Below are 14778 nucleotides of genomic sequence, written 5' to 3'. Positions count from 1 at the left end.
TGCACCCCTCCAACCCCAGTAACACACACACACACACACACACACACACACGCGCGCGCGCGCGCTCAGCTCAGCTCCCTAGCTGGGTTGTTGGGGCGAAAGAGGAGAAATCAAACAAAAAGTCTGGGGCTTTCCCAAGCGCCATGTGTGAGGGGACTTCGGGCCGGGCCGAGCCGAGCCGAGGAAGCACAGATCTAGGGGGTAGCCCCGTCCTCACCGCCTCTACTCAGACTGTAACGGGGGGGGGTGTCAAGCCCAGGCAGTCACGCGATGGTTCCAAACACCCCCAAACACCTCACCTTGAGCTCACTCCCTGCCTCCCCATCGACTCGCTCCCCAAAAGCAGCCAACGGTCTCGGGGGTTTCTTTTTCCTCGGGAATAAGGTTCTTGCCCCTCGTTTCCCCCCTGGGGTGAAAGGAGTTTGCAGAGGGGCTCGCGGGGAGAGTCAAGGTGGATTTGAATGGAAATTCAGACATTTTGAGCGGCGAATGGGGGAGCTGAAACGAGCCACCTCCGAGCGAAGGTTTTTGAGAACGACTCGTTCCACCAGCCTGTAAAAATAAAAGTTGCTTTTGTGACGCTCGGAGTTACATTTATAGACCAGCTAGACCCGAGCTTTGCTCCGGAGCAATCAATTCGGCGCCGCTCCGGCCCTACAGCCCTGTGTGTAAAACGGCCAAGCCACCCGGGGGCGGGCTGCGCGTCGGGGCCTACGGACCCAAGCCAGAACAATTGTTTTCAACGGGCCCGAATCCTAAAAAGGAGCGAAGAGCGGGGCTCGGGACATCGCTCCCGGCCTTGCCTCCCGGCTCCCAAGTCGCATCCGTTCCCCACTTCGGCGGGGCCGGGAAGAGGCGGCTGTTGCAGCTAACAAACATTTCGTTCACCCACTTCCGACAGCCCACGCAAACCTGCCAGGTGCGAACAGCGATCCGGAGCAGACCGCGGGCATTCGAGGGGCGCTAAGCAGGACACTGTAGGGGGAGGGGGTCGACGGCAAAGATTTTGGCTTGGCCAGTGGGCGAAAGGCAGCTAATGAAGCGAATCCAAAGATCGGTATCACCTGAACTCCCCCGAAAGTTTATTTTTCTTGAAATTTCCGCAGAGAGGCGGTCGCCTCTTTTGAAGTGTAAATGTTCCTAGTTGGGAGGAGGAATGGGGGAAGCGGGGAGAGGCTTAGGGGAAAGAAAGAAAGAAAGAAAGAAAGAAAGAAAGAAAGAAAGAAAGAAAGAAAGAAAGAAAGAAAGAAAGAAAGAAAGAAAGAAAGAAAGGCCGGGGGAAATCACCCACCCCGACCGAAAGGGAGCAGAGTTTGGGGGTTCCCTGTAAAGAAGTGCGCGAGTTCTCCAAAAACCCTACAATGCCGCAGGGTTTCCGACCTGGAATTATTTAAATGGGGGGGGGGGGGAGGATGTTGTCATAGAGCCTTGTGTCTGTTCTCCCCCCCCCCCCCCCAGCAATTGTTCTGTGGGTTTGAATGCTGACCAAGCAATTCTTCCAGGAAGCCGAAGGGGGCTCCAGGTGACGGGCGGTATGGGAGGGGGGCTCATTACCTCCTCCCCTCTTGGGGAAGCAAAAGGTTCCCTTGTCCACACGGGACAATTATCCCGATGTCACTGGATCAGACGCTGATTTCGTTAAGCGGGGCGAGCCGCTGGCGCCGACGCGGCTCCAAGTCACGCTGGGTCCCTGCCTCCTCTCCCGCGGCGGGAACTCTAGGAGAGGAGCGGGGGGGGGGGGGGGGAGGGCTGTCTCCTGAACACGCAGCCCCCAGGAAGTTCTCCCCAAACAGCGGGCTCCGCTTAGGCAGCGACTGACTTTCCCAGCCCCGGCGCAAACCGAAGTCACTGGAGACGGGAGAGCTGATGGCAAGTGTCTTTGTAATGGGGGGGGGGGTATCAGCCCGTCTCCCGCAGCCCTGCCCTTTCCTCTCGCCCAGCGCTGGCCAGTGCCTGCCAGAGGCTTGCCGGCCGCTCGCTAATAGCCGCGGCTCCTGGGAGCAGAGTAAGTTCAAATCCGGTTACTCGGAAACTTTCCCCCTGCGCCAGAAGTTGCTGTAATTCAGCGAGGAAACCAAACCAGACCCGGGAGCGCCATCTGCAGGCTGCGGAGGGAACTGAGCGCCCGCCCCCTCCCCGCGCACCTTCCTTCCTGGGGCTGTCTGGGCACTGAGTGGGAGTCCTGCGGCCGGCCCTGCCTGCTCCCGGCCCGCCTCCCCCACCTGCTCCGCGCGGCCTGGGCGGGGGCGCCCCCTTGGCTCTGCCACCGCAGCCGGGCGGCAGCTGGAAGCGGGCAATGGGAAGCGGCAGGCGGCGGGGTTAAGGGAGAGTGGGGAGAACGTGGGGACTAGTGAGTTTGCCTGTGGCCGGCCAGGCCTCTGCGGGCTGCAGAGGGGAGCAATGAATTCTCGGGAAAGGCACAGCCCCCCCAAAAACCCCAGGCGGAATGTGCAGTCCTAGGCACTCGCAGGGGCGCCGAGCCAGAACCGCCGCCTCCTCCCAACTTTGCACCTGCTGGGAATTCGCTCCTGCGGGTTCCCTCCAAAAAGCAGCGAGGAAAATCACAGCCAGGCCGGGCTTGGTCACAACAATCATGAGCATTAATACAGTTAGCAGGAATTGCCACAGCCGCGACCATTATTGTGTGACTGATCCGACACCAAATCCCCCCAAACCTCTCTGAAAAGCAGCGGGCAAATGGGGAGGGAAGGCCGGGGCGTTTGGGGTTTCATTGGCTTGGCAATTTTTTTCTAATTTTTTTTCTTAACGTGCCCATTGGAAGCAGGTATTGTTGCCTTTCTCTGCATTTCCCCACGCATATTGTCGGAACGATTTTAAAATCCGACTTTGCAAACTCAGGGGAAAGCGAGCGAGAGAGAAAACATCAGCTGAAGTGCCAACATGATTTATGAGACGGTGGAAAATATTTCATAAAGATCTCTCGGAGATTCTTTACTTAACCCGTCAGAAAACAAAGGGGCTGCGTGGTGACAGATCAGCAGAGAGGTGGGGATGGAGGGACCAAGGAAGGAAGAGGAGAAGCGACCAGGGTTTCAGATGCTGATAAACACGCGGCGAAACAAACCCGGAGCTCACGGCGAATTGCTCCCTTTTCACACGGGGGTATTTATTACCGCCAGGCAGGAGTTCCTCGTCTGCCGTTTGTAGCCTCGTTAGGTCAAAGTCGCATTTTTCGGGCCGTTTCCGAAACGTTTTCTAAATCCTCTGCCGGGAACAGAGACACAAACGGGGCGAACCGGGCGGGTTTTATTTCCTTTATTTTGTTACACACGCGCGAGCGCGGCGAATCCGAGAAACTTTGCCACCCCCGGAATGGCCTCCCGGTCCCGCCTGGGCCACTTCAAAGCCGCCGAGTGAGGCGGTCGGGGCTGGGTTTTGTTTTGGAGGTGAAACGCCGAGAAAGCTTCGGGGTGGATCAAATCCCGGCCGCTCGGGCGCGAGAGATTCCCCCGGATCCTGGCGGGGGAAGACGGGGGAGGGGGCGAACAAGAACTGGGAGGAAAGGCCGGTGCCACTGACCAGCGCCGTGTGCGTGGGGGGCAGAAAACGGGGGAGCGGGGGCGCCGCAGAGGACCGGGCCGCTCCCCTGAGCTCGCCTCGAGCGCCCCTGAACAGCCGGAGCCCGGCCCCGCTCCAGCCCTTATCTGGAGTTGATCTTATCGGCGAGTTTGGTTTTTCTCTGTAGTTCTAATCCCCAGCTCGCTCCCCCGCCCTGCCCGGCTCTGTCCGAGTGACAGCGGCTCGGACCTCCTCGCCCGGGCCCCGGCTCCGCGCGCTGGCGAATCAGCGAGTGTTGGAATCTGGTGCCTTTGTGTGACAAGTCATCCATCTCCCGGCGAGGGGAGGGGAGCCGGGCTGGGCGTGGGGGTGGGGGAGAGATCTGGAGGGGGCTTTGCAGCTTTTAGAGAGACACACGCGGGGAGCGGAGGCTCCATTCTCCAGCCACCGCTCCTGGCAAGCACATCCCGCCTGGCTCGAAGCGGGACCCTCCGCCGGGGGAGCAGCGCAAGGCGCGGGGAGGGGGCTGTCGGGCGCGGCGATCCCGGGGATTTCTACTCCGCTTTGAACTCACCCGAACTAGCCCCGGACTTGGCGGAGGAGGAGGAGGAGGAAGGACGCCGCATCCCTCCGCCACCAGCGTCATCCTCACCTTGCTTGCGACGCGCCCTCGCCGCCAGCCCCGCGCTGACCCGCCGGCCTGGGATGAGCTGACCCGAGCGCTCCGGCCATGACAGCCGCCTGCCCCCCGGCCGCTGCCGCCCGCTGCCCGCTGGGACGCTGCTGACCAGTCCCTTCGGGCGCCGCTCGCTCTGCCCCCGGCTCCAGCCAGCTCCCCCTGCCCGGCCCCCGGAAAGTTCTCCGATCTCCGGGCAGGGCCGCGCGCCCGGCGCCCGCCTCCCTTCGCCCTGCCGCCTGCGGCTCGCTGGTTTTCTCCCCTAAGTCTTGAAGTTGAGTTGGAGAGGCGACACGGCGGCGTCAGCCGATTTCTTCCCCTTCCTTTGCCTCCCCATGGATATGCACTGCAAGGCAGACCCCTTCTCAGCGATGCACCGTGAGTACCGGAACCCGGCTCGGGCTGCGGCATCCCTCACGCCGCCTTCTCCCAGCCTCCTGCCTCACCTGGCCCGCTTTCCAGGCCGGCTGCCGCCTAGGGGGGCTCCCAGCCCTCGCCTTGCTTGGCCGCGGCCGCCCCCACCTCCTTCGGGGCTGAAACCCCCAGGAAAGGGGATCCCGGAGTCTGGGGACCCCAAACTTCCTGGAGGGAATGTGTGTGTGTGTCTGTGTGTGAGGGAGAGACCGGGAACAACAACAACAACAACATCAGGTCTCGCTCCAAATCCACTTGGCAAATTGTGCCTCTTGGGGGGGGGGTCCTTCATTCCGAGGCGTGGGTCTAATTGTAACGTTGGTCGTTTATCGTTTCATCTGAAATGGGGACCAACGCTTTAGTGTTTTAAATGCCAATACATAGATATGCGGGAACCAAAAGGCTCCTGGATTTTTCTTCCAGGGGTAAATGTCATTTTAAAATGAAAGGGAAAGGGATTGTTTGAAGGATGAATTAGGGGAAGAACGAGGACAATTATATTGTGGGGAAATCTGGCATTTTCGGGGTTATTAAAAATCACAACCCCCTTTTTTCCTTTAAATGTATTTATTTGCCACATCCAGGAGATGCGTTTTAAATGCACTAGTGCCACACAAGAGAGTGGACTCTTGTTATGTGTTCAGTCTAGAATCCGATTTCCATCGAAGGGGAAAAAAACATGACAATTATTGTCATAATTAATTTGCAATTCATTTGAGCCAACCGCAGGCAGGGAAAATAATTCAGAGAAAGAAAGAAAGAAAGAAAGAAAGAAAGAAAGAAAGAAAGAAAGAAAGAAAGAAAGAAAGAAAGAAAGAAAGAAAGAAAGAAAGAAAGAAAGAAAGAAAGAAAGAAAGAAAGAAAGAAAAATACAAATCTGAGAGAGAAACCAAACCAAGTCCCTACATGAATAATTAAGAACACTGTAACTTTCGACGGCGAAACTTTTCAAGACGCTGCTCTGTCAGCGACATCAAAATAACCCAATATTTTAAATGATACTCAGTAAAATATTTTAGTTTTTTTTAAAGCGATGGGCAAGAAGGAAAAAAAAGGGCAGGAGTTTAAACTCCACGGACGGCTTGGCCGCAGCGTTTTTTCGTGTTCAAAACTGCTGCTTTCGGAGCGATTTTGCTTAGGGAAAAATGTTATTTCCCAAAGAGATTCCCTGCAAATGCTCCCCGCGTTTTGGGAAAAAAAATTGTTTACACCCCGGCGATTTTCGTTTTAATTGAGCGCAAGCCTTTTGCATTTAATTTCATTTGGAAATATATTTGCTGGACAGAAATATTTCCACAGCGCAGCGGGTGAATTAAAGCGAGGTTTAAACCCAGCGAGGTTTGGGAATGTTTTATTTTTTATGCTGAATTTTGAAGAAGAAAAAAAAAGGCACGATTGAGTCTGGGCCATAGGCGTACCCGATAATACATGTTTTAGCCGGCAATGATAAGCTACATAGGCGCTGATTTCCTTCGGGCTCACAGACACACCGATCTCAGAACGCGTTCTTCTGTTGGCAGGGTCAGAGAGACAGGGAGCGAGAGAGAGGAACAAACAAGCTTCGAAAGGGGCCGATCTAAATGAAAACAAGCCCAGGGAGCGGAAACATTGGGTGCAATAATCTGAATTATTAATTTTTTAATCTTTTTTGCATCTGCTGCCTTGTAATGCTCTGTAATGCGAGTTATCAAAGGGCCTTGAATTATTTATCGGAGAGGTGCTGAAGAAACTGCTGGCTTGTAACTTTAGAGGCAACATGTGCAAAAGGTGGTCCGGACAAACGAAGAAAAAACACACACGCCCTGTCCCAGAAAACCCAAACGCCCCGGTCCCGGGATGCCAGGGGAAATGCCCCTGACCCTCACCCAATCAACCCACGCGGGGTTTTTTTCCTCACAAAGGGGTTAAAAATCGAATCGGGCCAAAAACAAAAGCGAACCAAAAGGCGAAGGCGCCCACGCGGGGACTCCGCTGCAGGCGCCTTGGAGGGCGCTTCTTCGGGGCCGGGGGGTGCGCTTGTGGGAGATGGAAAAACTCTATTTGCGAAGAAGGTCTCGGATCGATCGCAGGGCATTACGAGTTCCCACTAAGTTCAGAGCCAATAAGTCAGTGTCAAAAGCAGGAGAGGAAAAAACCAGCAAAAATATAAACAGCTCATTCCTCAGCTGCCCGCTCCCCCGCGGCGGCGGCCGGTTAGCCGAGTGGGGAAGGCAGGCTCCTCGCACCCGGCACACCCGCCCCGCAGACCTGTCCACACACAGCGGCCAACGAAAAGAGATTCCCCCGGTAAAGATTCCCGGGCAGGCAGATCTAGACGCGGGCCCCCACCAGCGCGCATCTTGGGAGCAGCCCTCACCCGCCCAGGCCAGATTCGGCTACAACCCGAATGGCGAGATTCCCCTGATCCTGATACCCAGCCCTGGGCAGGTGCGCAGCGCCGTCTTCCCCGCACCCGTATCGCGGGGGAAAGGCACCTCCGGAGCCCCGAGGAAAGCAGAGCGAGGGGGTTGCCCGCAGAGGCTGAACAGGGGATTTTTATTTCCCCTTGAACAAAATCCTCGTTTAAAAAAATCAAGCGAGTTTGACGGATTTTCCCCCCTAAAAGATTGAAAGCTAAAGAGCGAGCGAGCGGTCCTGTGTTATAAACTATAATTGGGAGACACAAAAATAGGGTTTTGCTCTTTCTTTCTTTCTTTCTTTCTTTCTTTCTTTCTTTCTTTCTTTCTTTCTCTTTCTGTTTTTTCCCTTCTTTTTCTTTTCTTCCTTTCCCCTTCAACTCAGATCCACCCGAAAATAAACGGAGCAAACGAGCTATCCAAGGTAGAATTTCTCCGAGGCCAGGAGCGCAGAAATAAATGCAGCCGACAATGTGACAGGGAGCCGTGGCGTGGGACTCAAGCGGGCGAGGGGAAGGGGCAGCGGCAGAAAGCGGGGAATTCCGCTCGGGCTCTGCCGGGAGCCGCTAGAAGCGAAACTCGGGAATTCGGGAGAAAATCTCTGCTTCGTTCCTGCAGCAGGCAGGGCCTGGCGATCGGCTTTGTGCCCCTGCCCGTCCCCAGGATACAGCCCCCGGGATGCTGCTGCTCCCCCGGGCCTGTGTAGAGGCAACACAATTACCGCGGGAGGGTGTCTGGGTGTGTGCCGGGGCCCGGGGACATGGGGAAGAGTCACTCCTGGGGTGTGGGTGCGCGTGGGGCCGGCTTGCCTCCGCCGCGGGCCGTTGACTCTCCCCGACTAACGCTCTGGTTGTGGGGTGCGGGTTGTTGTGTGTTTTATTCTCTCTCCCCAGCAGGGCACGGGGGAGTGAACCAGCTCGGGGGGGTGTTTGTGAACGGCAGGCCCCTGCCCGACGTGGTGAGACAAAGGATAGTGGAGCTGGCCCACCAGGGAGTGCGACCCTGCGACATCTCCCGGCAGCTGCGGGTCAGCCACGGGTGTGTCAGCAAGATCCTGGGCAGGTAAGGCCGGGGGCAGCGCGCGCCTCGCTCCGGCCCCTCCGGGGTCCCCCTCCCGCGGCCCGAAAGGGGAGAAGGGCCACAGGGCAGGGACGCAGCCCCCCTCTCGGGGACACCCTGGAGCAAGGGCAGATTGTGAGCGGGAAAGAAAAGGGACCCCCCCCCCAGCAGCCTTAGAAACCGTCGCAACCAAATTTGGTGCGAAATCTCCCGGGAGGCAGAAGGGGGGAGGGGAACTCGGCCTGCGCCCGGCTCCAGGCTCCCGGGCCTTAAGGGAACAGGCTGCCCGGGTAGGAACCGCCGGGCCATCTCCGACCGGCCCTGTGCCAAGCGGGGTCCGAGCCGCGCAGAGCTAATCGGGGGGTGCAGAGATGAGCAGGGAGCCCCTATGCCCCCCCGTGCACCCAGGCCCCGCAAACCGCTGCCCTGCGCCACAGCCAGGCCAGCTGGGAGAAAAGAGGGGGGCAGGGAAGGCGGAGAAAACATCCCCTGCGAAGGGGGCGAGCTCAGCGATTCGGCAGCCTCACACCCTCCCCGGCCCGGCTGCTTTTCCCCTGCCCCGGGCGCCCCTCCAGGCCCGGTGGGGGTTTTGTTCCCCGGGCTGGCTGGGCCTGGCTTTTGCACCCTCCCGGCCTGGGGGCAGCCCCCCGCTGCCCGTCCCCCCCAGCCGCGGCCGAGGAGCGGGCCCAGCCCCGAGGGGAGCAGCGGGGGCAGAGGGTTTGCGGGCGCGGGGCGGCGCGGCGGAACCGGGGGAGGCAGGCCCGGGCCCTGACCGCTCCGTTCGGCGCAGGTATTACGAGACGGGCAGCATCAAACCCGGCGTGATCGGCGGCTCCAAGCCCAAGGTGGCCACCCCCAAAGTGGTGGATAAAATCGCCGAGTACAAGAGGCAAAACCCGACCATGTTCGCCTGGGAGATCCGGGACCGCCTGCTGGCCGAGGGCATCTGCGACAACGACACGGTGCCCAGCGTCTCCTCCATCAACAGGTAGGGGCGGCCCTGCCCGGCCAGTCCTGCGCGACCCCCTCCCTGCGCCGTCCCGACCCTCCCCCGCCTCCCTGCTATGGCCCCACAAAGCTCGGCCAGCGTGGGGGGGGGTCGAACTCTCCCCGCTACAGCCCCCCCGGCCCGGCTAGTCCCTGGGGCAGCCCCCCTCGGGGTTCGGTGTTGGAACGGGGGGCTGCGCTCGGGCGGGGTGCCGGGACGCGCTGCGGGGGTGCCAGGCTGGGCACCTGCCGGGGACTCGCTTCCTTCGCTCCGGCTCCGGCTCCCCGAACGCGCCGTGTGAACGGGGCCCGGGTTCGCTTTGGCTGTAGGAGGGGACGCGCCGGATCTAAGGGCAATCGCAGCGCGGCTCCGGGGCCATTAACCCCTCCCCCCGCCAGTGTTTGTTTCTCTTAAACAAACAGCCTGAGCGGCCCAAAGCCAGAGTCCTTCCGCAGCCCTGGGGCAGCGGCCGAGCCGGCCGGACGCCTCTTCCGCGGCCCCTTCCTAGCCCGCCCGCCCCCGGCAGAGGCTGGGTCGCAGCGCGACGGCTTTCAGAGCAGCCACTCGGCCAGCCTGGGGACAGAACTTACCGGGGGGCTGAGGGTCCCGGTTCGCTCAGACATGGCAAAGGGCCGGATGTTGTGGTGGGTAGGATCGTGTGCGAACTAGACACACCTGCGTGTGAGGCACGGGCACAACACAGGGCAGCCAGAACAAACATATCACCGACCCAGGGAGAGTAACACAAGCTGAGAACAAACATACACCGCACCCTTATACACACTGGAACACGTATAGCCGGGTACTTACACACACATATACACACATTTACACTCTGATACAAATAACACCCCAACCGAATAACATATGAAGACAGGCACAAAGACACAGGCAGAGACTATCACTCACAAATACACACGCTGCATAAAGTACACATGCACATACCTTCAAAACACACACGCACACACTGTGTCTAGTACACCTGTCTAGTACATGTGTACACCCACACACCTGTACATTTACACGCATGTGTGGCGGGTGTAGCCAGGCTGTGGAAAGCCATGTATGTTCCCACCAAGGGAAGGGAAAACAAACCCTGGGGAATCAGATCAGTATTTTCTGTCTTGGGCTATCCCTGGGAGAGGATGAAAATAAGTGTAATAGCCCAGACAGCAGGTATGCTCCAAACTGGCCTCCTACACAAATAGCTTTACGTATTTTGCAAATGATACAGAATTGTCCTGAATCATCTTGAAAACAGCAGGTAGAGTTAGCTAGAAGATTCCCTCAGACACACGGCGCTGTAATATACTGCTAGGCTACCCCAGGAAATTATCCCTGTGTGTGTCATCTGTATTAAAATGGTTATTAAGTTATGAACAGGGTAACATAATACTGATCGGGTAATTATACACCCTCCGAAAAATCCTCCAGGTCCTTGTTACTCTGAGTCAGGTTCTGGAATAATAACCGTTTGACATTCAGACACCTTAGGAGGCAGCTGTGGCAGGACAGCCAGACAGCCCTGGAAGGAATTAAGCCGGTGCAGGGTTTTAGGTTTTGTGAAGGAGCAGTACAGTCTTTGGGAGAGGAGCAAGGAAGCTGTCTGCCTTGCCGGAACATGCATGCTGTGTTAGGTAGCCCAAGGCAAAAGGGTATCTAGTAGCCGCTGGAGGCGGGGACTGGTAACCTCTTTAGGAAGAGTAGCAAACTACAGCAGGCCGCTGAGTGCTGTGATTGTGCTCGAGCCCAGAGCTGCATGCTTTCCAGCTCAAATCATACCTTGGCCGATGAATTATTGGCCAGCTTTGATCGTGCCGTGCCTCAGTTTCCCTGCGTCTGAAATGAAGATCGTAATAGGGGCTATCTCGGAGGGGCCGGGGTACTGTACTTTGCGAACATTCCTAAAATTCGTTGGGGATGTAAATTGTTTTATAACTAGTAAATATTATATCAGACAGGCCCAAGTACGGTGCCCCAGTTCGCACGACTACGATATGTCAGTGCGCGGTTACCAAGGAAGAACGGGGTCTTTGCTGTTATTGGTGATAAGGCTCCTTTCAGTCACTTTCAAAATGCAGGGCCAACATCCTTGCCAGTCACTCATTAACTTTGTGTGAGGCTCCCAGAATTCCAGATTCACAAGGAAATTATTCCTTTAATGGCCGTGGCCAGTGGGAGAAAAAAGCACCATGTTAGGAAGTGTGCCGGGGAGGACAGAGCCATGTTTTGTGAGTGAAGCACAGCAGACCAGGAAGTACAATACAAGGGGCCGGGGCTGCGGCCACTAGCAATGCAAGTTTAACCATTCACATCAGTGGCCACAACCGTGGGAAGAAGGCAGAAGGAGACAGGCCAGTGTTTAGAATTAAAATACAAATTTTCAGTCTCTTCCATTGGCGAAGCCAACTTTCTGAAATAAGCTGATCGTGCAGGCATTGCTTGTGCATGATACATCGCTGCGTGATGTGACAAGTGGCATTATCAGGCACCTGTGCCTGCCTCAGCTGCCCTTTAAACTCCAGTCTGGTTGTTCCTGGATTTGCCCTAACATTCCAGCTCTTCCGACGGACGCCATTTCTGAAAACCGACCTGCCTCAAAAACGTTTCGTTTCCCCTGCACTATGGAATGTACCCCCAAAGGGTATTGGGCCAAAGTCCACAGTGGGTGGTTTTCAGACATGCACTACTGACTGGTGTAAAGTCCAGTGTCTAGTGGCTCTGGAAACAAGATCTTTCAGAAACGGCGGAATCCCAGTTTTCTAGCAGGAAACGAGAACTCGCCTTTGTCCCTAGAAAGACCCTTGAAAGCGACATGTGACATTTGTCCTGTATTGTAAAAAACAAAACAAAAAAGTTGTGGTAGGGCATTTGAAGAGGCTGTGAAAATGTGTTAGTGACATTTTGGTTTTGCGCTTTCTGAATTGTGTTCAGCGGGACTCAGACTAACTAAGGTCTGTGGCTTGCCGGGGGCGAGGATACAAAAAATAGTCAATATGAAATTTTTACAATCGCCCTTAAACCTGGTTTAAATAGATTTTGTGTTCCATTTGTGAGGCCAATGAAATACAGATCGGACTGTAAAAGTTTAATCCGCGTGCATGTGGGACGGCATAACTCACTCTCGGCTGGGCCACTTGTGATAACACGATTATCCCACATGTATGCCGGGGTGACCTGCATGCACCAACATTGTGTTTTAGCTATACATGTATTGTACCATGAAAAAAATTACCTTACCCCTCTAGGCCATCTGCAAAAATCATTTGCCTACCAATTGGTGGTCTTCTGCTAATGCTGGAGAAGAGATATGTGCAATGCGATAGTCAATGGACAAAATAGAATTCAATGGGCAGTCTCAAGACAGGCAGTTGTCTGATCAGGGCCATTTCTAGTTCACTTTTCATATGTTATATAATGTACCTGAGGGCAGGTGTAATATATTGAATCCCTATAGGACAGATATTGGACATTCCGTTGAGAAGAATCGAGTGACATAAAAGTTCTAATTCCATCACCATTGCAAGCAATGACGGTTGATCTCAAGTGACTAGAATGAGTTTCCATGATCACATGGAAGCACTTTTCTGTGGACTATTGAAACTGGGTTTGCATTCACATTGGCGTTAGCCGCACTGTGGCTTTTCTAGTCTGAGTGTGGGGTGTCGGCTCTCACTTCCCACAGGGATGCAGTAATCTGAGATCAAAGGGGCTGCGGGCTTGGCTTTGCTGTTTTCGGAGAACTCTTGGAAGCCGAGAGATGCATGGAATGATAACCCACTGAGATCTGTAGGGCCATGGAACCGTGTTCACAGTCCCTAGTGAAAACCTTATTTTTTACCTCCTTCTAATGCTCCATATAGCATCCCGTCCCCCGAGTGTGGGACCCCGCAGACCAGCCCCTCCGTGCCAGTGCTGAGGTGGCTTCCAGTGCTATTAGATTTGCAATCAGTGAGAAACAGGCACGATCCCTACCTGAGGAATGCCGGAGTCACGGGCTTGTGACATACTGGTATAGTCCGTTTGCATGGCTACTGGCTACTATTTGGACTGTGTGTCTCTGGACTTGTGTGGGCAGTTTGCTGGACATAACAAACCTCAGCTGTGCTGTTGCATGCGAAGTGGCAGGATAAGGCTTTTTCAGTCCCCTCCCAAGAAGTGTCTAGGATACGTGTGCTTCTTGCATTATGGGATTGCTTTTGGACAATGTTTTCTGTTACAGTATGTAATAATTGGCCCATGATTCCTTGTTATCAGTGCTCTCCGCACGGCCTCCTTTTATGATGCTCTTTTCTACATACAAATGGAAAGAGACAGACATTGATTCATGTTATATCATCCCGGGAACCCTGCGTGTTGTACTGTGAAATTTTGAGCATGTGGCTATAAACCATCAGAGTCCACCGGCAGTCTTGTCTAGCAGTCGGAGCTGGGGATTTCATGTCGGGAGACTGTGGTTCTCTTGCCAGTGCTGCCACTGACTTGACATATGGTTTGGGGAAATTCACTTCCTTTCTTTGTGTGGTAGTTTCACCTTCTGTACAATGGAAATGAGATACTTAGCTGCCTTTGTAAGCCATCGCGGGGAGACCTTTGCCTAAAAGATCCTGTAGAGCTCAACGTAGAATGATTACAGATCTAATCCCGGAGCACTGCTGATTTACATCAGCCAAGGATCCATTCCCACAGACACCTGACATCTTATTTATCTAATCCGGCTCTCTAATCTCCACCCCACGCATCTCCCCGTTTCACTGTCGGACACAGCGTTAGTCAATCAGTCTGTGAGGCGCTTTCCCAAAAGGCCTCCATCCCCATCCCTGTCATTTGTGCCTGAGCCCTGAAGTCTCCACCGGCTTCCTCGTCCCGCTGAGTCGTGGGGAAATCCAGAACTCTCTGTGGACGGCTAACGATTCGTCCTCGGGGGAGCTCCGAGCACCAGCGGTGAGAGCCAGGTCAATAGAGACCAAAAGCGACAGCTGCTGGGTGGTCTTTATACTAAAGGAGTTGGTGCCTCTCCAGCCAGTTCCCAATCTGCAAGTGTCCCCGTCACAAGAACATAGCCCTGGAGTCGGGGCTAATCAGCCCCTTCCTCGGGATTAACCCAGCCGGGTAGCGTGAACTAGCCTCTGGCTGGAAGCAGGCGCCCATAATCCAGTGAGGCCGGCAGGGGTGAGGCGTGCTCGACCCCACGAAGAAACTCTTTGGGGCTCAGCTTTTACGCTCGGCCCACTGAGCTGGTGCCGGGCACCGGGGTTTTATTCCATTTCCGGCCCCCGGTGGAGCTTTCGAAGCAGAGCAGCTCCTATTCCCAGCCCGTCCACCTGAGCAGAGAAGGTGATTGGGTTGCAAAGGATCCATTACAAGGCCCGTCCTCCTTTTGCACCCAGCTTCCCGGGTCACCCGCAAACCCAGTGCTACCTCCTTCCCGCCCCTGCAAATCAAAGCCAGGCCCATTGCAACGAGCTCACGGACGATGTTAAAGGAGGACGTTTGTGCTTGGGGTGCTATTACTTGTCGTATTCCTCACATCTGCCCATTGGCATGGATTGAGGTAACCGTGGCCTGTCTGATTTTCCTATCTGGCCTAAGGAATGGGGCTGGAAAGGAGAGATCTTACCTCCTGACAACCATCTTTCCTGTTCAGAGACTGCCTGTCTCTCGTGCTTTTTAAAAATCTCAACCCCTGTCGTCTAGTGGGGCTGTCCCAGAAGATGCATTGCTGC

The 14778-nt window shown here is 55.5% G+C and overlaps 1 protein-coding gene across 11 annotated transcripts in view; it reads left to right on the top strand.

Annotated features, from left to right (window-relative positions):
* PAX2 (paired box 2) overlaps positions 1-14778 on the top strand; it is an 87644-nt gene that overhangs the window by 7424 nt on the left and 65442 nt on the right. For 2 of the 11 annotated variants that reach the window (XM_075934581.1, XM_075934573.1), the window contains exons 1-3: positions 2734-4573; positions 7899-8067; positions 8855-9052. In XM_075934581.1, the coding sequence (XP_075790696.1) occupies positions 4531-4573; positions 7899-8067; positions 8855-9052 (410 nt within the window). In that variant the 5' untranslated portion in view covers positions 2734-4530. Of the gene's footprint in view, positions 1-2730; positions 8068-8854; positions 9053-14778 lie in introns of those variants that run through there. The other 9 variants (XM_075934582.1, XM_075934579.1, XM_075934577.1 and 6 more) reach the window with 7 other exon arrangements.

This window comes from Pelodiscus sinensis, chromosome 8 (assembly GCF_049634645.1).
Source record: "Pelodiscus sinensis isolate JC-2024 chromosome 8, ASM4963464v1, whole genome shotgun sequence".
NCBI lineage: Eukaryota > Metazoa > Chordata > Testudines > Trionychidae > Pelodiscus > Pelodiscus sinensis.
This window is presented reverse-complemented; position numbering and strand designations above follow the sequence as displayed.